This window comes from Micropterus dolomieu, linkage group LG18 (assembly GCF_021292245.1).
Source record: "Micropterus dolomieu isolate WLL.071019.BEF.003 ecotype Adirondacks linkage group LG18, ASM2129224v1, whole genome shotgun sequence".
In the NCBI taxonomy this organism is placed as follows: Eukaryota; Metazoa; Chordata; class Actinopteri; order Centrarchiformes; family Centrarchidae; genus Micropterus; species Micropterus dolomieu.
Window position 1 is genome coordinate 14765589 of NC_060167.1, and position 22097 is coordinate 14787685.

The following is a 22097-nucleotide window of genomic DNA, read 5'->3' on the forward strand; positions in this document are numbered from 1 at the left end:
GTAGTTCAATTGTATTAGTGTTATTCAGTGATTACATCCAACACCAATGTGTCTAAATATATGTTATTGGTCCTTTTTTCAAGATAACAATTGATACTTTCGTACATTTGTATTTGATACATTACATTTGAACACTGTGTCAAGAGCAACAATTAGAACGTTAAGATGAAAAATAATAATTCTCAGTTTCAGGACCTGCTGTTTGTAACTTTTAATTTCTGTTATACATTACATTTTCCCTTTCTCTCTCCCAGAAAATAGTTTATGTAGAGTCTGTCACAACTGTTTCATCTGAAGCAGGATTTTGAGCGGGATATTTCTCACTCCATTGCTCATATTTCAGTGATTAATGACGAATGTATAGTGTACGCATCATATTTCTCCCTATGCTTATATAAAGGTTAATATAGTGAAATAAGGTAACTTCACTCTGACTTAACTCCATGCAACTCCATGCAAACTATCCTCAATTTGAAACAAAATCCAAATTGTAGACACAAAATCACAGATTTTAGACAGTCTATTGGAGGGATGGAGAACTGGATAAACACAAAGCAAAAAACATCTGAACAAAATGCTGAAACATAATATGATGCACAAAGTCCAAGGGAAGTTGCGTTTCTGACGCACCTCTTAAACACCCCTTACATGTATTTAACCAGCTGTTTCACAGTTACCTCACTTCCAGCCACATGAGTGACTGACGATGTTTCACAGCTTATCTGTCATTAGTGGTTGTCTGGTTGATGCCTTCACACAGAAGGACTGGATGACTCAAACAGACTAACCAAACATGACTAACTCAGTTTGGAGACTTAAAAAAACCCCTACATATCCAACTATTACACAAATCCGCTTCATTATTGGAAAAATGATTCTAGCAGAGCATCAAATACGATTAGATGATTTAGATTTTTTGCTTAAAAGGTACATGCTATTTAGTATTATGCAGTAGAAATTAGGATATACTGTCTGTTCTTTATTTCTGTCCTGATTACTATAACCTATATTAAATACTGTTTCTCTGCCACTACACATGAGAATATATTACAGAGTCAGCATAAAAATACCCTTTTCCCATGTTCTGTTCCACAATGCATTGGAAAAAGTACTTTTTCATGCCTTAATTTGACAATGGATGGTGGAGATGTGACAGGAAATGAGAGACAAGAGAGGTGAGGGATGACCTATATAAACCTATATGTATCAGGAAAACCTACTTTTATCTTTTTAACTCTAATTAGTCCTGTGGTGACACATCCAGACCTTTAGATGGCAGTGCACCCACATCTTTGGTAGACTATTAAGTCTGCTTCAAAGGGACATACTATAAAAACAACAAGTTTGTCAATATTCAATAAATACTGGCTCTATACACATTATACATTGCATGAGACACACATATGTCCTTTACATTAAATACAGTATAGAACATGTAGTTACTGTTAAGCTTGTAGCAACTGGTGATGTAATTATTTTTTTTTTACTTTATTTACTACATTAATTAACTAAACTACTAATAAAGTCACAATTTTATGAGAAAAAACTCAGAAAATAGGATTTATCAGATGGATTTGTGTTATTAAAGGCCCTGTACTGTACTTATACTCTATTATAAGGAGGGTATGCAGATGTAAATAACAGCAGCAATCACATATAATCTATTTTCACCAACCAGTTTTATGAGATACTTCCTGCAGTTCAAAGACCAAAAATATAAAACATTAGGGAAAAATGCAGACATTTATAAATGACTTAGATGTGACACAAGCTTTCTAGAGGCTTTGTTGCATCCCTCATATCTAACTGTCTGAAAGCTCCACCTCTTCTCTTATGTCTGCACTGACTCTTTTCCTGTGTTATTAATGACTTACTTGATGTAAATTTATGACTTTACAGATGCAGATCCCCCAGATCTGTATTTTTCCCCCTACAATGGCCCTAATACATCGTCGTAATATTTAATGTAAATGTTTTAGGTAATAAAATCTTCAAAGCATGTTCTTCCATAACTCGCAAAACTGTCCTGAAAGTCCTCCCATGAGCAGTATCAAAATTACCATTTTCCTTCCTTCATTCTTCAGCTATTCAGAGCCGAAGATAATGTCTTATGACTTGTCTGACCAACAGTCAAAAACCTTATCTTCCATTTACTAACAGGAAAAAAAAGCAACAAATTCTCACATCTGAGGTTTTGGAACGAGTGGACTTTTGGCATTTGTGCTTTAAAAATGACCTAAATGAATAACTGATCACGAAAATGTTAATTAACTTTCTGCTGTTCGACTAATCGATTAATCCAGCCTGTCCTCACCAGAAAAACAGCTGTATAGATCGATTGGGCAGCAGCTTTTAACAACCAAAATTTACGTTTATGTTGTTAGGCCACGACCCCTAGTGGACGTGTGACGGTATAGCAACGTAGAAAGTCAGGTGAAGAGCAACAAAATGACAAAGGACTTTCACACTGCAGTTCAGTCTGAAACCAAGTCACTGTCAACTTGTTTTAAGTTAAATGACGGTTTATAGGTGATTTATGTCACGTGAGTTAAGACACTTACGTGACATACTTATTTTTACCTAAACCATGATCTTTTCCTAAAACAAACCAAATAGTATTGGTGCCTAAACCTAACCAAACTGCGATCATCAACCACATGTTTAGCATCATGTGATTTATGTCACGTAACTTCTGTAACATACTTAAGGTCCGGTATGCCCCTCACTGGGCTGGTACTTTCCAAAGGTCATATGTCGTTTTGGAACAATTGACAATTTACCCATTTTGTCAATTAAGTATGAGGACATGTTGGAATAATCAGCTCTAGAAATTAATGTTATATAAAACAACTGTAAGAACCGGTTACATATACATACATTATCCCTAACCAATCACTACCTCATAAGGAATTTAATGTGCTTGACTGATGATGTACCAACAAATACAGAATAATATTGTTCCAATTATCATATCCTTTATCAGTCTCCTTGCGTGGAAAAAAAAAAACAGCAGCTGGTTTATGTAACAGGATAATATAACAATGTTACCAGACAGTTCAAGACACTGATGTGGTTTTATTACATATTTAACAATTTAGAAATTACAGTTATTACATTAACTGGCAGACATTGCATTTCCACAGTGCCTGCCATAGGCGGGAATCTAAGGACCCTTGAAAACCATTAAATAATATAATGATATACTGTATACAAATGCAAACAGGGCAATAAAAGTGCCTTTTAGGTTTAGAAACATTTCGAGTCCTCCCTCCCTTGCCTCACAGTGGTTTGGTCGACTGCCTGCTTTCCCTCTTCATCTCACAGGAGAAAATAAGTTCAAATCCTTCAGTACTTGTGGCACACCAGTAACCTTAAGCAGGCTGGCAAGGTGATTTTATTCACTTGAAACATCGGATGAACTGATTCTTTTGTCTTTAATACAGATGATGCTGAGTCGTTAATAAATTAATCATGACAAAAACTTTTGATTATTTCCGATTATTTTTCCATGAGCCCACTATGTTGTTATAATAGCTACCTATATATTACCTAGCTTGTATGGTAGCTTGTTTAATAACTTGTTGGATTGTACGTCACCTTCTACAGCTAGAGACGCGGTGATTGATCAGCTTGGGACTGAAATAGGCTGGGTTTTTTCCACTTACACTCGGCCCTGACCATTGACCGGGGCCAAGCAGTGTCAAATATCCAATTTTCTGCCGGTCACATTGAACGTTACAAACATGCTGCAATGTGCCGTGTTTCGTGTGTGCACAGACATTAACCTCATGTCACCGCCACACACAAAGGTATTCACTAGAGTCACGAAGACGCAATGCTCACTATTTACATCGGCAGAGAAACACCCAGAGACAGACGTGTTCTTGAAGACAACGATGGATATTTTAAAGCAGGGACCAGGTAAAGCAACAGTGAACACAGCTGTTGGTGATGTCGTCAATCATACCACGGTGGTCTCGATCAGTAATTAACAATAAGCCTCCTCCACACGCGGCTTACCTGCTGCTGTGAAAACAGAATCGCGGGTGAAAAGTACGAAACGCAAGTTGTCTTTTATAAAACAGCTGACAAATAAAGTGAGAGCAGACAGAGAGAGAGAGACAGAGAGACACACAGGTGTAGGTGTTTGCATGTGTGTCTGAAGGGAAAAGCAAGGTGAGCAGATTACTGTAGTTTGATTAAACACAAAAATAAGGTGGAGAATTAAGTAGAATTAAAATGGTGAGATTAGAAATAAGATATGTATTCTTTGAAATATTTTTAAGTAAAATATATTTTAAAATGGCCTACTTTATAGGCTACTGCAATTTATTTTCAGTTGGATTGTAGGCTATAACAGCTCTTTCCAGTGAAAATGCGATTGTTATTTAATAATCAATGTTTCATTATGGCCATACAATTGAATAGACATCAGTATGAATAGCCAACATTTATACTTGTGCTGATGCGGATGCTCATAAAAATAGATTTTTCCAATAAGACGTTACAAAAATGTTTGAGTATGCTGACAGTAATAGTTCTCCGTTTTCAGGTTCGGCCAAAATCAGAATCGGCAGGTGACACCTTTACAAAATACAAATAAAAAAAATCAGTAATTGGAATAAGCCAGGAAAAATGTAATCTGTGCATCTCTTACTACAGCTAGCACAGCGATAAGCCTGTGTGTTAACCGATTGTTTGGCTAATACCGTAGATCTACCGCTGTGTTGGGTTTTGCGCATTATGATGTTAAATGGCATATTAGTTTTAGTATTAGGATAATATGACCACATGGTGAACCTATGAACTTAAGTCATATCTAAACAACTATTGCTTTGTGTTGTTGGCCAGAAAAATAGTAGTAAGACTTCCATATGTGTACACGTATCCTATACAAGTACAATTTTGGCTGGATTATTTGTCCCACTCAAAAATTGCTTTTGAGAAATACTGTCCCCCCACCAACTGTTAGCTGAAATTTACACCCATGCCCTGGTCTTTCTTTTAAATCATGAAAAATAAATAAATCATGAAAGCACATCACCTTGACTATGACAGTACAGAGAAGTGACATAACACAAAGAGATAACTACTCTCACATGCACAGTAAGACCATTAATAGACCTGATGCATCATTTAGATTAACTTCAAACAGGGTTGACTAGTCCTGAAGTCACGCTTACCTCTCAGTCCACACTAATTGACTTGTGCTGGTGAATTTACATTTAACTCCGGCTTTGAATTAGGGAACAGATCCTAAAAAAAATTTTTTAAAAATCCACATGGGAAATAGTAGTGGCAAATGAAACCTGTCTTAAGTCTTCCACCCCAGTATATCAACTGGGATAATCAGCAACCAAACTGATGTATAGCAGACTCATTTATTTTCTATTCTTGGACAAGTAAATTCATTGTAGATTTAATCTCTTCTGTTATTTTGCCCAGACAGCGGGATCTGTAGCCGTTTCTGTTTACAACCAAAACACTGCAGCACAAGTCATAATATCATACAGAGCGGTTTAATTGCAAGGACAATTATGTTTCGTCTTTCATGGGTGGTTTAATTCATTTTTCGCATGAACACAAAAAACATGAGGATAACAAAACAAGTCATAACACTCACTGAGTCACGTAAACGATAAGACTTTCTGTCTGCAGTGATGTATAGTTAAGACAGTTGCTGCTGCTGCATGTGTTTCATTGCTGAGTGATCTGAGGAGACACTTCCTGAACCAGTATATGTTCATGCTGACAGCTGGGTGGAAGTGGACACATGCAGGAGAAGCAGCTGCAGGTTGGGGTCACATTTGGGATGAAATCGTTTTGCGAATCCTCAAGCTGATTGTTCAATTGACCAACATGTCATCATCTCCCCATTTGACTGATAAAGATATAGAGTACAGCAACTGAAACGGGCAGATTTATCCATTTGTGTCAGCAACCAATACATTTCATTGCATGTTTTCGTCTGTTTGGAGAAAAATTGTGGATAAATTGTCATCCACAATCTGTCCTCCTTTAAGTTAGTGCTAAAACGATTAATTAATAAACAGAAAATTAACTGGAATGTTTAAAGAAGTTTATTGGGCAAAAATACCCCAAAATCCCAGCTTCTCAAAAATTTTGATTTGCTGCTTTCGTTTAATTATCTTTGGTTTGTGGACATTTGTGATAGGCATTTTCACTATTTTCTGACATTTTATTGACAAAAAATAGTGTAAACAACAAAGAGAGGAAGGGGTGGATGTTTGTGAAATCATAAAGAGGCGATGCATTCTTGCCAAATGCATCTTACTGCATTTGGCAAGAATGAATGCAAAGAGTGGGAAGCATCACTTACTGTATCTGAGCTTTTCGCTTGAACATCATTAGAACAAACACAGACATGAACGGCGTTAATAAGCTGCAGTCAAAATGACGCTGAACAAACAGAAATAAGTTATTTATCTGCTGTATGAACACTTTGAATATTTATAAAGGGTAACAGAATAAAAACACACACGTCATTTAAAGCTCTTCCTCAGAGTTAAGTTATACTAAGATGATTCATTCATTTTTCCCGTTTCATCGCTCTCTGAGTTAGATCTACTTCCTTCTCTTTCTTAGAGTCCATCCATCTGGGATACATCACCAAAATCAGGCCTGATATTAAAACGTCCAGATGACAGAAGCAGGTCAGGGGGCACCACGTTTAGTGACTGTCAACTAAAGGTCAGAACTGGATGAACTTGATCATGTATGTGGTGCATTACATGTTACCCCGTGCACATTTTCTGCACCATAGAGCGGGGCATTATTTAAAAGGCATACAAACAGGTGCTAAAGTGTGAATTCAGAATAGACCACATTTCACTTAATGTAAACATCGTAGTTGGATTATTTAAGCAGTTTCACCTGAATTTTCTTCCTTCCTCATATAGCCTATTTCCTTGACATTCTCAGATTGTCAGTGAATGTTTCTACTGCATATGCATCTTTCAGCAATGTCAAATCTATATTTTAAGGGAGGGCGTGATAAACAGATTTCAGATTGGGCACCATGTATATGCAACTTCTTCCTTCCCTTACTAACAAAGTATTATGTCCGGGTCATGCAACAAAACCCTGTGGCTCAGGTGTTTCCTCTCTGACCGCAGTGAAGGTGGCCAGGAAACTGTCCCTATGGCTCCTTTCATGACACATATGGTTTCTTTTAGACACATCCTCCTTTAACTTCCTCCTTCAGTCCAATGCGCTGCAACAATGGCTGCAGAACCTATTCTACAGTCTGCCAGTGTTACAGAGTAGAGATATTTACTTTCAGTGGAACGAACCATCTGAGCCTTGAGCCTTGATTCAAATAGGCCTACTTCCAGATGTTTCAGTCCTTCTCTTCATATATCTGTGAAATGATTACAAGCTGCTGTGGATAAATCTACTCGTCCATAATAAATGACGGATTTCCGTTTTACCCTAGTTTGAATGAGATTGAGTCCGTCTCGAGAGGCTCACTCATTGGAGGAAACTGGATGAGCAACGTAAGCGCTCCTCTTGAATGGGAAAATAGCAGAGGGGGGGAAACGGGCAGACACACACACGCAGAAGCGACAAGCAGCGGCCACTGAGACACACACACACACGGACTGAGACTCTGGATGCAGCCGCAAGAAGGACCTCATTTTAGTTTTTTGGAGTAAACGCATGTTCGTCAGCAGTTGTTTTTTTTTTTAATTACAGGATTCGCGTCATTACGAGCCGCGCGCACATTCCTCAACAGGATTTGCATCTCCAATCGCAAATTGTTTTCTGCTCCCTACGAGAGTGTATTTCTAATTTTCCTGCCCAGCAGGAAGCTTTCATAGTCATGCTCGAGCTGCTTCGACTCGCGAAGCGTTTCATCTGAAAACTGTCGTGTTTCCAAAAATGGAACAACAGCTCTCCAAACCAGAATGCAAAAACATGGATGCGTGTCTGAGACGACTGAAGCAAGAACTGGTATGTTGTGTTGCATTTACTCTACTTCTACTATTGCTATCAGCAGTCAAGCATGTTTTTTTCTACTTTATCAATGTACATTTTAAACGTGTAGCATTTTAATGTGCTAATTGGCACGCGTATGGACGCGCAAACAAAAAAAATGATTTCTCATTCAAAATATTGAAAATAGCAAATCAGATTTGTCTTAGCATGTCTGTGTGTCCTCACACAATCTCTCTGATATTCTGGTTTTTAGCTTCAGTTGGGGGTGTATGTGTATTTTTTAAAATCGCATTAATCTGTGTAGGCTTAAAGCTTTGGGCACACCAGAGGCATGTGTACATATCCTCCTCCTCTCTGTCCACGCATCTGGGACAGATGTTTCAAGCTTAATGAGTTCAAGACAGTTTTTCCTGTTCTTTTAAGGGGGACTGCTTTGAGCCTGATGGTTCCAAAAAGTAATGGTTGTAAAAATCACAATATTTTAATGCATTTGTTGCGATAGAGTCGAAATGATCAGTTGATTAATGGAGTAGTTCATCAACAGAAAACTGCTTTGGCAGTAGAGCAACTGTTTGATTTACTTTTTCAAGCAGAAATGCCCAGAAGTTGCTGGTTCCTGCTCCTTAAATGTGAGTATTTACTGCTTGCTGACAATTTAAAGAAAAAAATGAATGATCGATTAATCAAGAAGATAATTATCAGATTTATTGATAAAGATGATAAGTTGCAGCCTCACAAAAGACTGTTGAGGTCTTACTTTAATCATATTGCTAATAATATGTGCTATGTTCATGTATCCCCTCCAAAATGTGTTTGATGGGGACAAATTTAGAGTGCTATCTCTTGCCCCTGTCTTTGAGATGTAAAAACAAAACATGTAAGCTGCACCCTCACACCCAAATTATTTGGCAGTGACACACTGTAGACCCATTTTCAAAGGAGCTTTAACTGGCACAGATTTCATTTGGAATCATCTTCAAAGTGCGCACAGTTTTTTTTTTTTTTCTTTCCATCCAGCCACTGGACCGCAGAAAAGCCTCGCATGGCTGCTTTGTGACTTCTTGATTTGCTTCTCCAAATTAGCCACATGTCTGTGAAGTGGCACTAGGAGTAGACGTCGATGCCAGGAGGACATGTTGTGTTATAGCTGCCATATCACAGTTTGGTAACATAATAGAAAAAGTGTCGTGCCATGCCGGGGATCAAATGGGAGAACGGAGAGCAGATGCCGGTTAAAAAGCCAAGGCAGTCTCCCCCTGCACAGGACCATGTGTGATGCAATCTGTTGTTCAGAAAACAAGGGGTGTCTATGCCAAGGTTGTCACTTTTCTTTCAACTGTGACAGATTTTTACCCAATGCTCACTGGAGAGTGGTAAACCAGCTCCATCTGCAACACAGAGATCACAAACATCTAACAACAACGTACACCTGCGATGCAGAGTCAAACAGTTCTTCAAAACCACTTGTGATTTAAAGGCTGCGATAGTTTTAAAAAGGACCATGCCAGTTGTTTTGCATGTCAATTTACCACAAATCACATCCACCTTTAAGAAATATTTTGTAAATGCTGCTGTGTCAAAGACATTTGAGTGGATTTTCAGTCTCAGGAAGCTATTGGTTTCCATTAATCTCTGTATTGTTTGAAAAATCTGATTGTTTGAAAATCAGTTAGCAGACTGTTGAAACGCTCGAGTTATGTAATCCACACTTGATATATAGTTTTGATTCATTCTGTCAAAGTTACATTAGTAACTAAGTAGTTATTGTGATACCACAGCTTAATTCCAGATTGATCTGACTGCACTACATTACCCATGCCAGAAAGTTGCCCTTTCTTTTTCTTTCGGCATAAAAAGACGTAAAGGTGTGTCACCCATACTTGTCATCTATTTGTGGCAATTTTTTTGTCTATTATCCTCATTCTTAAGCCCACCTTCAAAACGGGGAGCTGTCAATGAGCACAGCACCAGGCCTTTTTGAAACACTTCAAATTAGAGATGCGGGCAGCGATTCAAAAGGTCTGGAACCAGGCAAAAGTCTGCTAATTGATTTTTATACCGTATGGAAATGGATGGACACTCATGACTGCCAGGTACACGTGGTAAAATATATCCAAGACCTAAAACTTGACAGCGTGCATTTGAAAATGTTTAGCAGCTTTGTTTAAATAAGGAGCTGAAACTTTCAAAAAAAAAAAAAAAAAAAAAAGGTCTAATATGGTCCTTTAAATATTCACCTTGATACAGTTCCTTACAAGTACTGAAAGATTTCTCTGAAGAAGAAAATATATCTAGTTTAGTTTGCAGTGTCTGTAGCATTATAGAAATTGAGTATGGCATTCAAAGCCTATGTAAAAGTCAAGTAAATTACAACTGTGAAGTCAGAGCTTCACATAGACACCCTGAACCTCAGTGCACTGACAGCTCTAAAAGACGACGAGTGTCATACGAAAGTGTGCCCACTGTGTCAGGGGTCAGGTGGGTCAGTCTGTGCGGGGTAGTGTTAGGTTACACTTGAACATTTGATCCTTCACCTGGGTGTATTCCTCCTAATGCCCAACCACATCCAACCATGCCAGTGACGCTAAAACTGAAAGCTGGCAGGTTTGTTTTCAAGTCAGGAATGTATCATCGTCTTTTCTATGTCTGTCTCTGAAAACAGAGTTTGTCAACAGGCTGCTATGGTTCATTTGTGTCTTTAAAAAGCACTGCAAGGCTCCATAGAAATCCTGAGGATATCATGGTAACAATGAAATATTTTTAAGTTCATGCATGACTCATTATTCATCCAGACAAAGAGTCATGAAAAAAAAACACAACATAAGCCCTTTTCTGCCTACTTAAGAGTCAAAGACACAAACGCCAACATGCCTTTGAGTCATCTTGTCTAAATGTAAGGTTCACACCTGCTTAACACCAGAATTTTAGACATTAAAGCGTTAGTCAAACCTTTTGGTGTCATGACTGCTGAAGCTGATTTCATATACATCTCACTCCTTTATCCCTGTGACACCTGGGGCGCATTTCCAAACATGACTGTCACCTTGGAATTCAACAGCAAAGCCGGCAAGCATGAGATCATGAAATCTGAGAAAAATTCACACAGGTGCCAAACCTTCAGTGTATTCGAGAAAGCTTGTGTGCCTCAGCGTATTATGTTCTTTGTTACCTTTAGGGTGTGGGATCAAAAAAACCATACACATAACACAAAGCAGTGTAGTGTGGTCTAACTTTAAGTTTGTTTGTTTGGCGCCTCCCTCATGGTTCCTATTCACCAACCTGCCCTTCCTTCCCCTCAGCTAAAATAGGCCCAGCTCTGGGGTTTTGCATGAGTGATTATTGTGTTTGAGATGGAGCTGCTAACCTTTTCACAAAGCCTGTTTATAATTATGGGAAATTCAGGATTTATTGTTTCAAAAGACAGTTGAGTGATTAATAACGCTGCTGCTGTAACCACACGTGTGACCCCGCTGGTCTGAGATCAAGATGTGTGTGTCTCCTCTCCTCTGTTTGCTTTAATTTGAACAAAAATATGTGGAGTATTTCTCGTGGGTATTTGCTCTCACTGAGATTTAGATCAATATTGTGCTCTCTCGTGTTGTTGTGTCTTTGCGGCCTTCAGATTACATTTAGTCTTACATTATTGCTTTTTCTTTGGCTAAAATAAATTGGACTTTTGGAACTGTTCTGCTGCTAAAGTGGAATATGTGTTGTATAGTGTATCCAAGCACTATATATATGTAACAGAGGCCCATTTACTCCCATTGTATTGACTCAGCACTAGCATAATGTACAAACTTCAAATTTCCAAAACACTCTGTATTCCACACTGCAACAACTGTAAATAAGCACATTAGGAAGACATGTACAGTAAAGTGGATACATAACACATTGCTGTGGGTTTGATAATATAATTCATTAAGGCCTATGGTGGCCCATTCACTCCCAATACATCACTGAACTCAGTGAGCTGTCAAATGCTCATAATGCTGCACAAAAACCAAACTACTCGCATGCATTTTCATCAGGAAATGCTTCTCTAGATTTACACTGCTTTTTATGTTAGTCTAAGGCGGGGGAGAGTTTCTGAGGTCTCTGCAATGTTAACGTCACACTTGATGTTACAACTGTGGGCTGGAGATATGGCCGTATGCATTTTCACTGCCCACACACACAAGGTGCTGACGTCAACTGCTCCTCTATCAAGCATCTAGCTAACAGTTATTGTTTCCAGTGATGATTTTCAACCAGGAAGATAACAGATTGGGTCCCAGACTGTCTCCAAATATCATCTGCCAAAGATGATGACATGGATCCTAATCATCCTGCGTCTCCCACAGCAGGATTGTTTCGGCGTAAATGAGCTGTAGCAGGAAACAAGCTATTAAACCACCTCCCATCTCTGAAAAGGCCGCCAAGGAGTCTTTGCTGGACAGGAGGTCATAGAAGCAGTGATATATTGGTTTAAATTGATTCTGTTTTTAAAAAAGGGACAGTTCACCCATTTAACTATTTCGACTTACCTCTTCTTGACAGTTTGGTTTTATTTGCCAAGCTTTTGGGATATTGGTCTCTGAGATTTCTGATGCAACCCCTATATAACCGAGGATATGCATTGACCTGGATGATCTGGAGTAGAAGTTGCATGCATTAAAAATGCAGGAGCATCGTCTCTATCCAGAAACAGTGGTCCCTTTGCTCTGGATAACCCACAGAACTCATGAGGAGTTTTCACAGGAACTATATTTTTTGGTAGAAAGTAGTTCCAATGAGAAATATTCACACCGACATCTTAATCCAAAAAGTCCTCCAGAATTAATGACAAAATACATAATTTCTTTACTCTAATTCCTTTGGATGCGATACCCCTTTCGGCATGGTGGCATATCAATGGCGTATCTACCCCATAAGGTTTGGTTACATTTATTGATAATGAACCAACACGCTCAACCGCAGGATGTGTAGGAAAAAAATACTTAGTTAAGGTTAAAAGAACTACTAATGTAAGGGACAGGCTGAGATTTGGGATATATTAAAAACATTTTGTTGTGGAATGATCATGGCCACAGTTAAAAGAAACCAACCTTGACTCTTGGTATGAAAGCGGCCTACTGTGTCCAAGTCTGACATTTTGTTGTCATACAGCAATGCACATGGCCACTAAAAGACTTAACTTGTAAGTTCAGTATAGACATTGTATTTTGCCATTTGCACAGACGACAGAAGCTTGTCATTTTTTTGGGTGGTACTGTGGTGGGGGCAGAAAACTGACCGACAAATATCTCAAAATGTGGGCATATAAAACTGCCAACTAACTGCCAGGGTAGATACAGTATCAGTGGCAATAGTTGAGGAAATGTTTTTTGTGATTTAGGTTTAAAGTCCTAGTTTATGCGAGGACTTATTATACTGTATGAAGGACAGCAACATATTCACTATTACAAGAAGAAAATTCTGGACGTGGATGTCTACACACAACCAATCTGTCATGACATCACAGAAGAGGTATCTGTGTCTCATTCTCTTTTATTGAACATTATTCACACTCCTCCTCCTCCTGAACGTGACCCCGAGGACATTCGGACAGAGTCACCATATAACCTTTTTCATCAAAGAGGCATTCATGGCCGTGTGCACAGTAATTTATTTCTTTCAGTGAATGCTCCACAGCTTTATTGGCCTCTTGATTGTAACCTCGGGTGCTGTCCACAGCGGTCTGTGGCGTGTCCAGCAGGGTAGTCACAGAGACCCCCTCTGTATCCCCCGGACAGAGACCCCATTCCCGTCCTTGACACCCCACCATTCATTTTTAATTAGGGGTGGAGTTGGAGGGAGGGTGGAGTATGCTAGCTGCTGCTGCCGGCCAGCTCCTTCTAAACAGGAAGACCTTTTGGGTCTGATAACCTTGGCCTCACTGTTTCCTCCCCCTCCAGCCAATAACAAATAAACAGTGAATAGCCTGTATTTCATAGCCAGAACAGAGAGGCAGTTTGTTTTCGATTTCTTGTTTGTGTGTTTATTTCTCACCTAATAATCCAGTTAGAGTATATCAGTAAACACAACATGCAAGTACACATATACATGCCTCAAAAAAAGACACAGACTTCATTCAAACGAGGCACGTCTGGACATGTGTGGATGTGTGAGCTCAATGTGTTTGCACAGTGCATTTATTTTTCCCCTCCATAAATAAAGGAGTTAATATCAAGGCTGCAAGAAAGGCAGACAGCTCGATCTCACCCGACAGCAGAGGAGAAGCATTGATTTATTTATTGTGGTATTTAATTCACTTGCATGCATACTGAATAGTTTCTGGATGCATCTTCACAGTAGACAGATCTATAGAATATAAAAATACAGAATTAAAATGTTTTAATTAAAATGGCCAGAACATTTTAATACGCCTCCATCCAACATTAATTTAAGACTGCAGCCATTGTTCTTAAACTTTGAAGCATCCAGCACTTAATTGGCAATTATGTCTGGTTGGCTGGCATCACTGCAGACAGATGTAGTGAGTGTGTGTGTGTGGGGGGGGTTCTTCTTCCATTCATTCAGCAGATTTTGGCTAGCTTTTTTAAAGTGATCTTTTTATAGAAATGCACGCTTGATGGATTCAATGGCTGAAATAGTTTGGAGGCTTTTGTTCAAAAAGAAGATTTAACTAAACTTCACAAGGCTGGGTTAATGATGCCAGCGTTTCTGGGCAGTACTGCAATTCCCTGCAGCCCCAATTTCATCCCAGTTCTCTTATCAAATTAGATTAGACTGCCATTTTTTTCCTCATCGCTTTCTTTTTCTGGGTAAGACCTTAAGGTGCTTGTGTAAGTTCTGGCAGGTCTGAGTCCTCGGTGTCTTTGTGCTAACTAGGCCCTGAGCTGAGTCACACATTACGAGACAAAGTGAGACATCTCAGGATGAACAACATCTGTGTTTAAACTAGAAACTGCCGCAGGACATTATTGTAAAGTCACTTTTAGCTTCCTGAGCAGACGCCAGAATGAAGGCTGAAAGGGCTGACATATTTGGGCCACAAAGTTCAGCTTTGAAATGGCAGACGTGGAGTGCCTGGAGTTAGTTGGCATGGTAAAAGTGGAATAATAGGGTTTAGTTTACTACCGTTCCTCAGTTTGTTCCCCAGGGCACAATATGAATTATTAATATGTTGCCTTAGAATAGAAATGCCAGTAAACAACACAGTGTGTTTTAAATAAACCAGAGGAAACGCCTGAGTTTTGGGGATAATGGAAAAGTTGCATGTGAGTGTTAAATTAGGGTGTTTTGGTTAGTATGTGCAAACAGGTGAGGTCCTTTTAGACTGCATGAGAATAGTCTGCTTAGGAGATAATATTTCAAAAACAGATTTAATACATTTAAGTGGTCCAGATTTCACCAGCAGCTCAGGGTGCGGTAATCCCTCAGCTGATTTCTGCATAAACTTCACTGAAGCCACATGTCTGCCTCTGAAGATGTAACAACAATACATAAATCTGCACGTCATCTTGTCTTCAGACTTGTTGACCTTTGATGTGGAGGAAAGTAAACCTTAATTATGCGCTCTTTCCCAGCCTCTCCTGGGACAGAAGCAATTACAGCTTATGAAGTCACCCATATGTGGAAAGCATGAAGACAAGAGACAACCTGATTGTGCTAATTACACGTACCTTTGCTGCCTAAATTAGTGAGCCAACCGGAAGCTCAGAGGCTTTTGTTTCCCAGCATGTGCATTGATAGGCCTATTACCTGACCTATTCACGTCCCTGTGCACCTACTCAGCCATATGTTAGTGATGAGCAAAGTGTTTTAACCCACAGGTTTAATGTTAATGGTGCATTATTGTATTGGATAAGTGTCGAGGTACAGATCATGTAAATGTCCTCTGAGTACATAGTGCTGAATTGCTTAGTCAGATGATCAATTAAGTAATTTATCAAGGAGGGATACCAAGAGAGATTGTAGGCCTAACAGGGACTGCATTTTTTTTTTATATAGATTAAATGATTAACCGAGAAAATAATTGGCAGAAAAATTTAAGTATTTATAAAATGAATCATTAGTTTTGGCCTTAGTATTTTAAGAAAGTGTCACTGTTCTAAAAAGTTTTGCAATATCAAATATTATTTATATATTTTAGAAAGTAGACTAAGAGTCTACAGCCGAGCTAGCCGCTCTATGAGGTTGTACTTAACATTGTAACTGTGAGCATGTTAGCATGCTGATGTTAGCACTTATCTCAAAGTACTGCTGTGCCCAACATGCTGATTTTTAGCAGATATAATGTTTACTATGTTCACCATTTTAGTTTTGCATTTTAGCAACATTTGATAATTAGCATTAAACACAAAGTAAATCTGAGGCTCATCACAATGTTATTAGTTTAGCTAGTTTGGTGATAAGCCAAAGTTTTTCAACAAACTAACCTTTGGACAAAAATCCCTCAGAGATTACTGAAATGATAACCATTCATTCTCAAAGGGACATAAATTTCTCTACCAAGTTTAGTGGCAATGTATGAAATTGTTGTTGCTGACATTTCACCAAAAACCACAAAAGTCAACATTATGGGGGACCGTGAATGTCTGGAGATATTTCAGTTTGGACCAAAGTTTTGGACCAGGCGACCAACAAACTGGCATTACCATTCCTAAAGCCTAAAACATTTTACTTCAGAATTCAATATAAGTTGAACATATTGGGGGTCCAACAATAATATCATGGGTATTTGCTTGTTATCTCATGGCTAGAATTTTATTTTTTATTTTAAATGTAGCCCAAGATTTTTTCTTATCCATTACATTTGCCTGTTTTCCCACAAAACCCAAATCCTGCAATAATTCCATCTCTCACGGTGCTTATAGGTTGCTTTGTTTATGATGCTGTGCTGTCAGTTGTTCTACACAGCTACTTTTCCCACCCGGGGTTCAACACAGTAACTGCTCCCTATAGATTAAATATCACAGTTGTTACAACTATAACTAACCCCCCTCTCTCCCATCTATAACCCCCCTCATGTGTTCTTATGGTGTGATCCATAATTAAATCCATCAACAGTTTTCTCTTCAACATGTAAACATATGGCGAGGGATCCCTCCCCATCACACAAGTCTCCTCCCTCCTCTCCCTCTTTCCATCTCTACTCACCCGGCTGACTCTTACTATCCCTCTCACTCGCTGTCTCCCCTCTCTATCCTCTCATTGTCAGTCCGTTTCCGCCTGAGTGCCCCCCCCACCCCCACCCCGCTGTTTTGGGGTAGTCTAGACGGGCAGTGCTGATTGGCTGTCACACCCAGGGGTGCCCCCCCCCCGCCTTTGAGAGAGATACATATAGGGGCCATCAGACTGATCCCTTTGAAAGGTGAGAGACAGTGACAGGCTGGCAGAGGTGCAGACTAACAACAACAGAGAGACACACAGGGATATGTTTACCTCCTGCTTTGTTGAGGGGTTATAGAAGGTAAGGTGCAGGTTTCGATTTCTAAAAATTTCTATTATTTGAGTTATAGAATGAGCTGTGAGTTTAACAGGTTCTCGTTTTTCCATTTTTAAAGGAATATTTAAATTAAAAGTAGCTTTTTGTTGTCATGATAGAGGCCTGTTGTTTTTATGTGCAATAAACTGCATTTATGTTCAGTTGACAGTTAGTTGTTGTTCCTGAAAGACAGCTTGGTTTCTAGGGAAAAGAGTGAGCATCTTCCCACACTTTTTTATTTTTTATTTTTTTTAAAGGGAGGGCTCTCGTCAGGTTTACTCATGAATCACTTGCTACCTTTGCACATGTTCTTAAATAAAGATAAACCTGTTATATTATGAGAATGATTCAAAGTCTGGGTCCAGGGGCGAGATGATTCAAGCCTCAAAGTTAAGACACAGGTCACGATGCTGCTTCTGGACTGTCTACCTTCAGGAGAAGACAGTTAGTCCAGGTCACATGACAGGCTCTTAAACAGATGAAAGCAGAAAGAGAGGAGGAGGAGGATAAAAGCCGAGTGTATGATTACTGTCGTACCGAGAGAAGTAAGAGTATAGACAAAGAGCTCGGAGGAGGGAGCAAATATGGAAAAAAGTAAATGGATGGATGCAAAAAGAAAAACAGAAAAAAAAATGGCAAGCTAGTCTGCTTTACAGCTGTCATTGGATGGATCTCGTCTCATACGCAGGCCATATGGGACCCAGGCCTGTCATCCAAAACTAGGTCACATGACCCATAATTAAACGAGGTGCGCAGCCTGAAAAATACAAGAGTCTAACCGACAGAGACAGGACTCATACTGTAATTTTTAGTCATTAATACATGTTTAATGCCTTTAATATTGCCAGTTGATGGTCTGTAATTAGATTAGTATTGATGCTGAGACAAATGATGAGTGACGCAGAATGAAAAGCCTACTTATGTCTAACTTTCATGCAATAAAATGCAATAAGCCTCTACAAGTTGTTCAGTTGCTCAGCCAAACTGGACCTTTTTGTTTCTCATTATCATCTTTTTAACACTCTCTCTGTCTCCATTGCAGGTGTCTATGAAAGAAGCCGGAGATGGCCTCCACGCTCAGATGAATTCAATGATGGGAGCCCTCCAGGAACTCAAGCTTCTTCAGGTTCAGACAGCGCTAGAAAACCTTGATATTTCAGGTCGGCCCATTAACAGAGGACTCCCACATCCTGCTCTGTCAGATCCTCCTGAAGCGTCAGCTACAGCGGCTTCAACCTCGGGCAATTATCACAGACCCTGCTTTCGCCAAACCATGCGTGAGGAGCACAGCCACAGTCCGATGCCAAGTCCAAGGCCGTCTCTGGAAAGCAGAAACACCTTCAGCCGAGATGACAGGAGCCCGTCTCAAAACAGAAGCAGCCTGGGAACCTCGTCCTCCTCTGCATCCAGCCTTGAGAGTGAGATAAGTGAAAGAAGTGAAAGAAGTGAAAGAAGTGCACGTTGCGAGAATGACCTTGAGTCTATACCCAAGAGGTGGTCGGGATATGCCGCCCCGCAGGTGGATTTCTATGGACCTATGGTGGGAAACCCTCCGCCAGAGCCCTACACTCATCCACAGGCTCCCAGTCGTGCTCAGGTGGTGGACCTCCCCGGGATCCTGTACAGCCTCTCAAGAGAGGGCCCTTCATTGGACAGTGACTACTCCCAGGACAGTACAGACGACGGCAGCGACTGGACTTCTTCGCTCATGAGCCGCAGCCGCAACCGTCAGCCCTTAGTGCTGGGTGACAACGTCTTTGCCGACCTCGTGGGAAACTGGCTGGACTTGCCCGAGGTGGAAAGGGATGAGGGGGAAGAAGAGGAGAGTAACAAGAGGAGAGAGGAGAGGACAGCTGATGGAGGGGCGGACAGACCGGACACACCAGCGCACCCTCTCCGCCTCAGCCGCTCGCAGGAGATCTGCAGGAAGTTCTCGTTAACAACAAACATCTTCAAGAAGTTCCTGCGCAGCGTCAGGCCAGACAGGGACAAGCTTCTCAAGGAGAGGCCTGGCTGGATGGCTCCTGAACTGCCAGAGGGTGACCTCTTCAAAAGGCATAAGAAACTGGTTTCTAAAAGTTCAAAAGGCAGCTTCTACCTGCCATTCTGGGCAAGCGGACAGCAGGGCAAAGGCAGGCCGTGTCCGCATCTAGCTGAAGCAGAGAGGAACCACCAACACTACTTCCCCCAGGCCCACCAGCAGCCATTTGCTGGGATTTACTTAGACAGGAGACAGCCAGAGACTGGTCTGGAGAAAATGCAGCCCTTGTTTGACTACAACACAGCTGTGTGGGTCTGACAGTGAAGCCAACAGACTGCCAGTGATGCCAGACTGAGTGAGTGACAGGTGCTGGGGGATTCTGGCTGTGCTGGAGGGGGATGAATGAATAACTTAATGAGAGGTTTGGACACAGTTATCTTCCAAAAATGAACCGATGAGCTTCACACCCACAAGATTATCATTTTGTCTGACAATCCTAAAACCTAAAACTCGTTTGCTGTGCGTGTCTAGGCGTGTGAGTGCTGGAGAGTGTCTGAGTTAGAGAGAGACATTTTTAAGGAAAGTTTTGTATTATTCAAATTTCTTCATATGCGTGCGTGCATGTATGACTGGGTTCTCTGGATGTCTTACAAGATGGTACTTTGACATGGACATCGCTCTCAGAATGTCACCATCATCAGAGATCTTTCCATCCACAGACTTTTTCACAACGACTGTATGCTACAGGAAACACACTGAAATATCTAACTACTTTGCATCTTTGAATAGAAACACCAACTGTTGGATTGCATGGTTAATGTTTTTTTAGAAGTGATGCTACAAACAGCTATTACTGAACGCACTGCCACTAAACTGTCATAAGCTCCCTCTTGTTTCCAACAGGCCTTGACGCCCTGGAAACTCAGGTTTAACTGAATTTGTCGGTCTCATTCACTTTGCTCAGGGAATGAATGTTACACAGGAGTAAACTATGAGACAATGGTGCATTTAAATGGGTTTCAAATACACTGTTAAAAAAAAAAAATATTCCTCATCTTGCTTAGAAAGACATAATCAGCAATAGTTGTGCTTGCTGTCATGGAAATACTCATTTGCCGTGTAGACATGGCACGTGTTGAGTCAACTATCAGTCCTCCTCGTTGTTACGCAGTGAGAGGAGGGGGTAAAGATGGCACAGCCACTACTGACTGACTGCCATCTGGTATCCAGTCATTATGTAAAGCTCATTCGCCAAAAGCTCGAAGAAGATGCAAAACGGGCTTGTTTAATCTCAAAGCTTTGTGGATGAGCTGAATTTTGTTACATACTGTGTATATACACACACACACACACACACACAGGTAAATACATTACAGGGCTGTGACAGGGATGAGACAGTTGAGAGTGAAGGTAAATATCTGTAATCTCGATCAGACAGAAGCAAGGTAAATGTATTGAAAATTGTACATACTGTCATCAACCAAACAGCAGCAATAACAAACATTTACTGCAATGTCCCATCGCATGGTTTTCATTAATCTACACAGATAAATATGTCACAGTAATATTACAGTTCAACATGTTAACATCACCACAGTTGTATTTAAATCACAATCTGATGAGTTAATATTTGACATACAGTATCTATTCTCTTGTATCATAATGAACAGTTTCTGTGTTTTTCCATTTCATGCAGCATCGGTTACGAACGAACTTCAGCTTCCTTCACAAATTCACATAAATATCAGGATTCCCTCAGGATTACAGAGGACACTGCCCGCTCAGACTCAAAATACTTTCTTTTTATAGAGGACCACTGTTATGCAAGGACAATCTGATACACTAACTTCTTATTGTTATGGAGAAAAAAAACTGTTAATTTCACTCCGTTTTAAAAAAGGGAACCCAGACCAATCAACTTAGCCAGCAGGGATTAGGCCTTCGGTCTTTAGAGTGTCTTGGTCAGTCGATCCATATGGTGTTGTCTCAGTATTCAGGTCAATACATACTGCACATTCAGAGGGTCCAACACACACACACACAGACGGTTTCTGCTGAGAAGGTTGTGCCATGAGACACAGTCTGAGATGTCATATCACACAGTATGTGTATGTAAATGTAACATTTATTTCTTCCTATTTACAGTTGTCCAAGTGTAATTTTCCACACCATTTTTCATCAGGGTTCTGCGAACCTTCAGTAGTGATTCTGTGTCATGTGCACCATAAAACTGTCACTGACTTTTTGTAAATTAAATCTGTTTTCAGAAAGAAATGTTACTGTGTCTTGACTTTAGTTTTGCATATCAATTGGTTAATTTGTTAGACTGGTGGGTCATGGAATAGTTGTAGTCAAACAACATCCTGATAAATATGGTTGGAAAAAGGGGTTGAAATCAGTATCACGATATTAATAAAAGTATTTTCTCTTATTGTTAGCTTTTAGTTCACAGTAGTTTGGAATAATTTACACTAAGTTGTTCATATTATTTAGCCTACCCTAACTGACATAAAGAGGACGGACTGTCAGTGATCACCAAGCCCTACTTACAGTATAACCCACACAAGCACTCATTTTCCCAAATGTTACACTAAGATGTTGTAAAGGATTATTTACACACCTACACTTATTCACTTTCTTGCCAAGAGTAGTGTTAATTTTGTAACCCATTTTAAAATTTAGTCTTAG

At 39.9% G+C, this 22097-nt stretch overlaps 1 protein-coding gene across 2 annotated transcripts; it reads left to right on the top strand.

Moving 5' to 3' along the window:
• Positions 1 to 3811: 3811 nt before the first annotated feature.
• inka2 (inka box actin regulator 2) lies at positions 3812 to 21683 on the top strand. Of its 2 annotated transcripts, none has more exons than XM_046028491.1 (2): positions 3812 to 3921; positions 18471 to 21683. In XM_046028491.1, exon 2 carries the CDS (start codon positions 18477 to 18479, stop codon positions 19725 to 19727), a length of 1251 nt encoding a protein of 416 aa, XP_045884447.1. In that variant the 5' UTR covers positions 3812 to 3921; positions 18471 to 18476; the 3' UTR covers positions 19728 to 21683. The 2 variants fall into 2 exon arrangements, with proteins under 2 accessions (XP_045884447.1, XP_045884446.1); XM_046028490.1 differs by lacking the exon at positions 3812 to 3921 and adding an exon at positions 7744 to 7974.
• Positions 21684 to 22097: the final 414 nt, after the last annotated feature.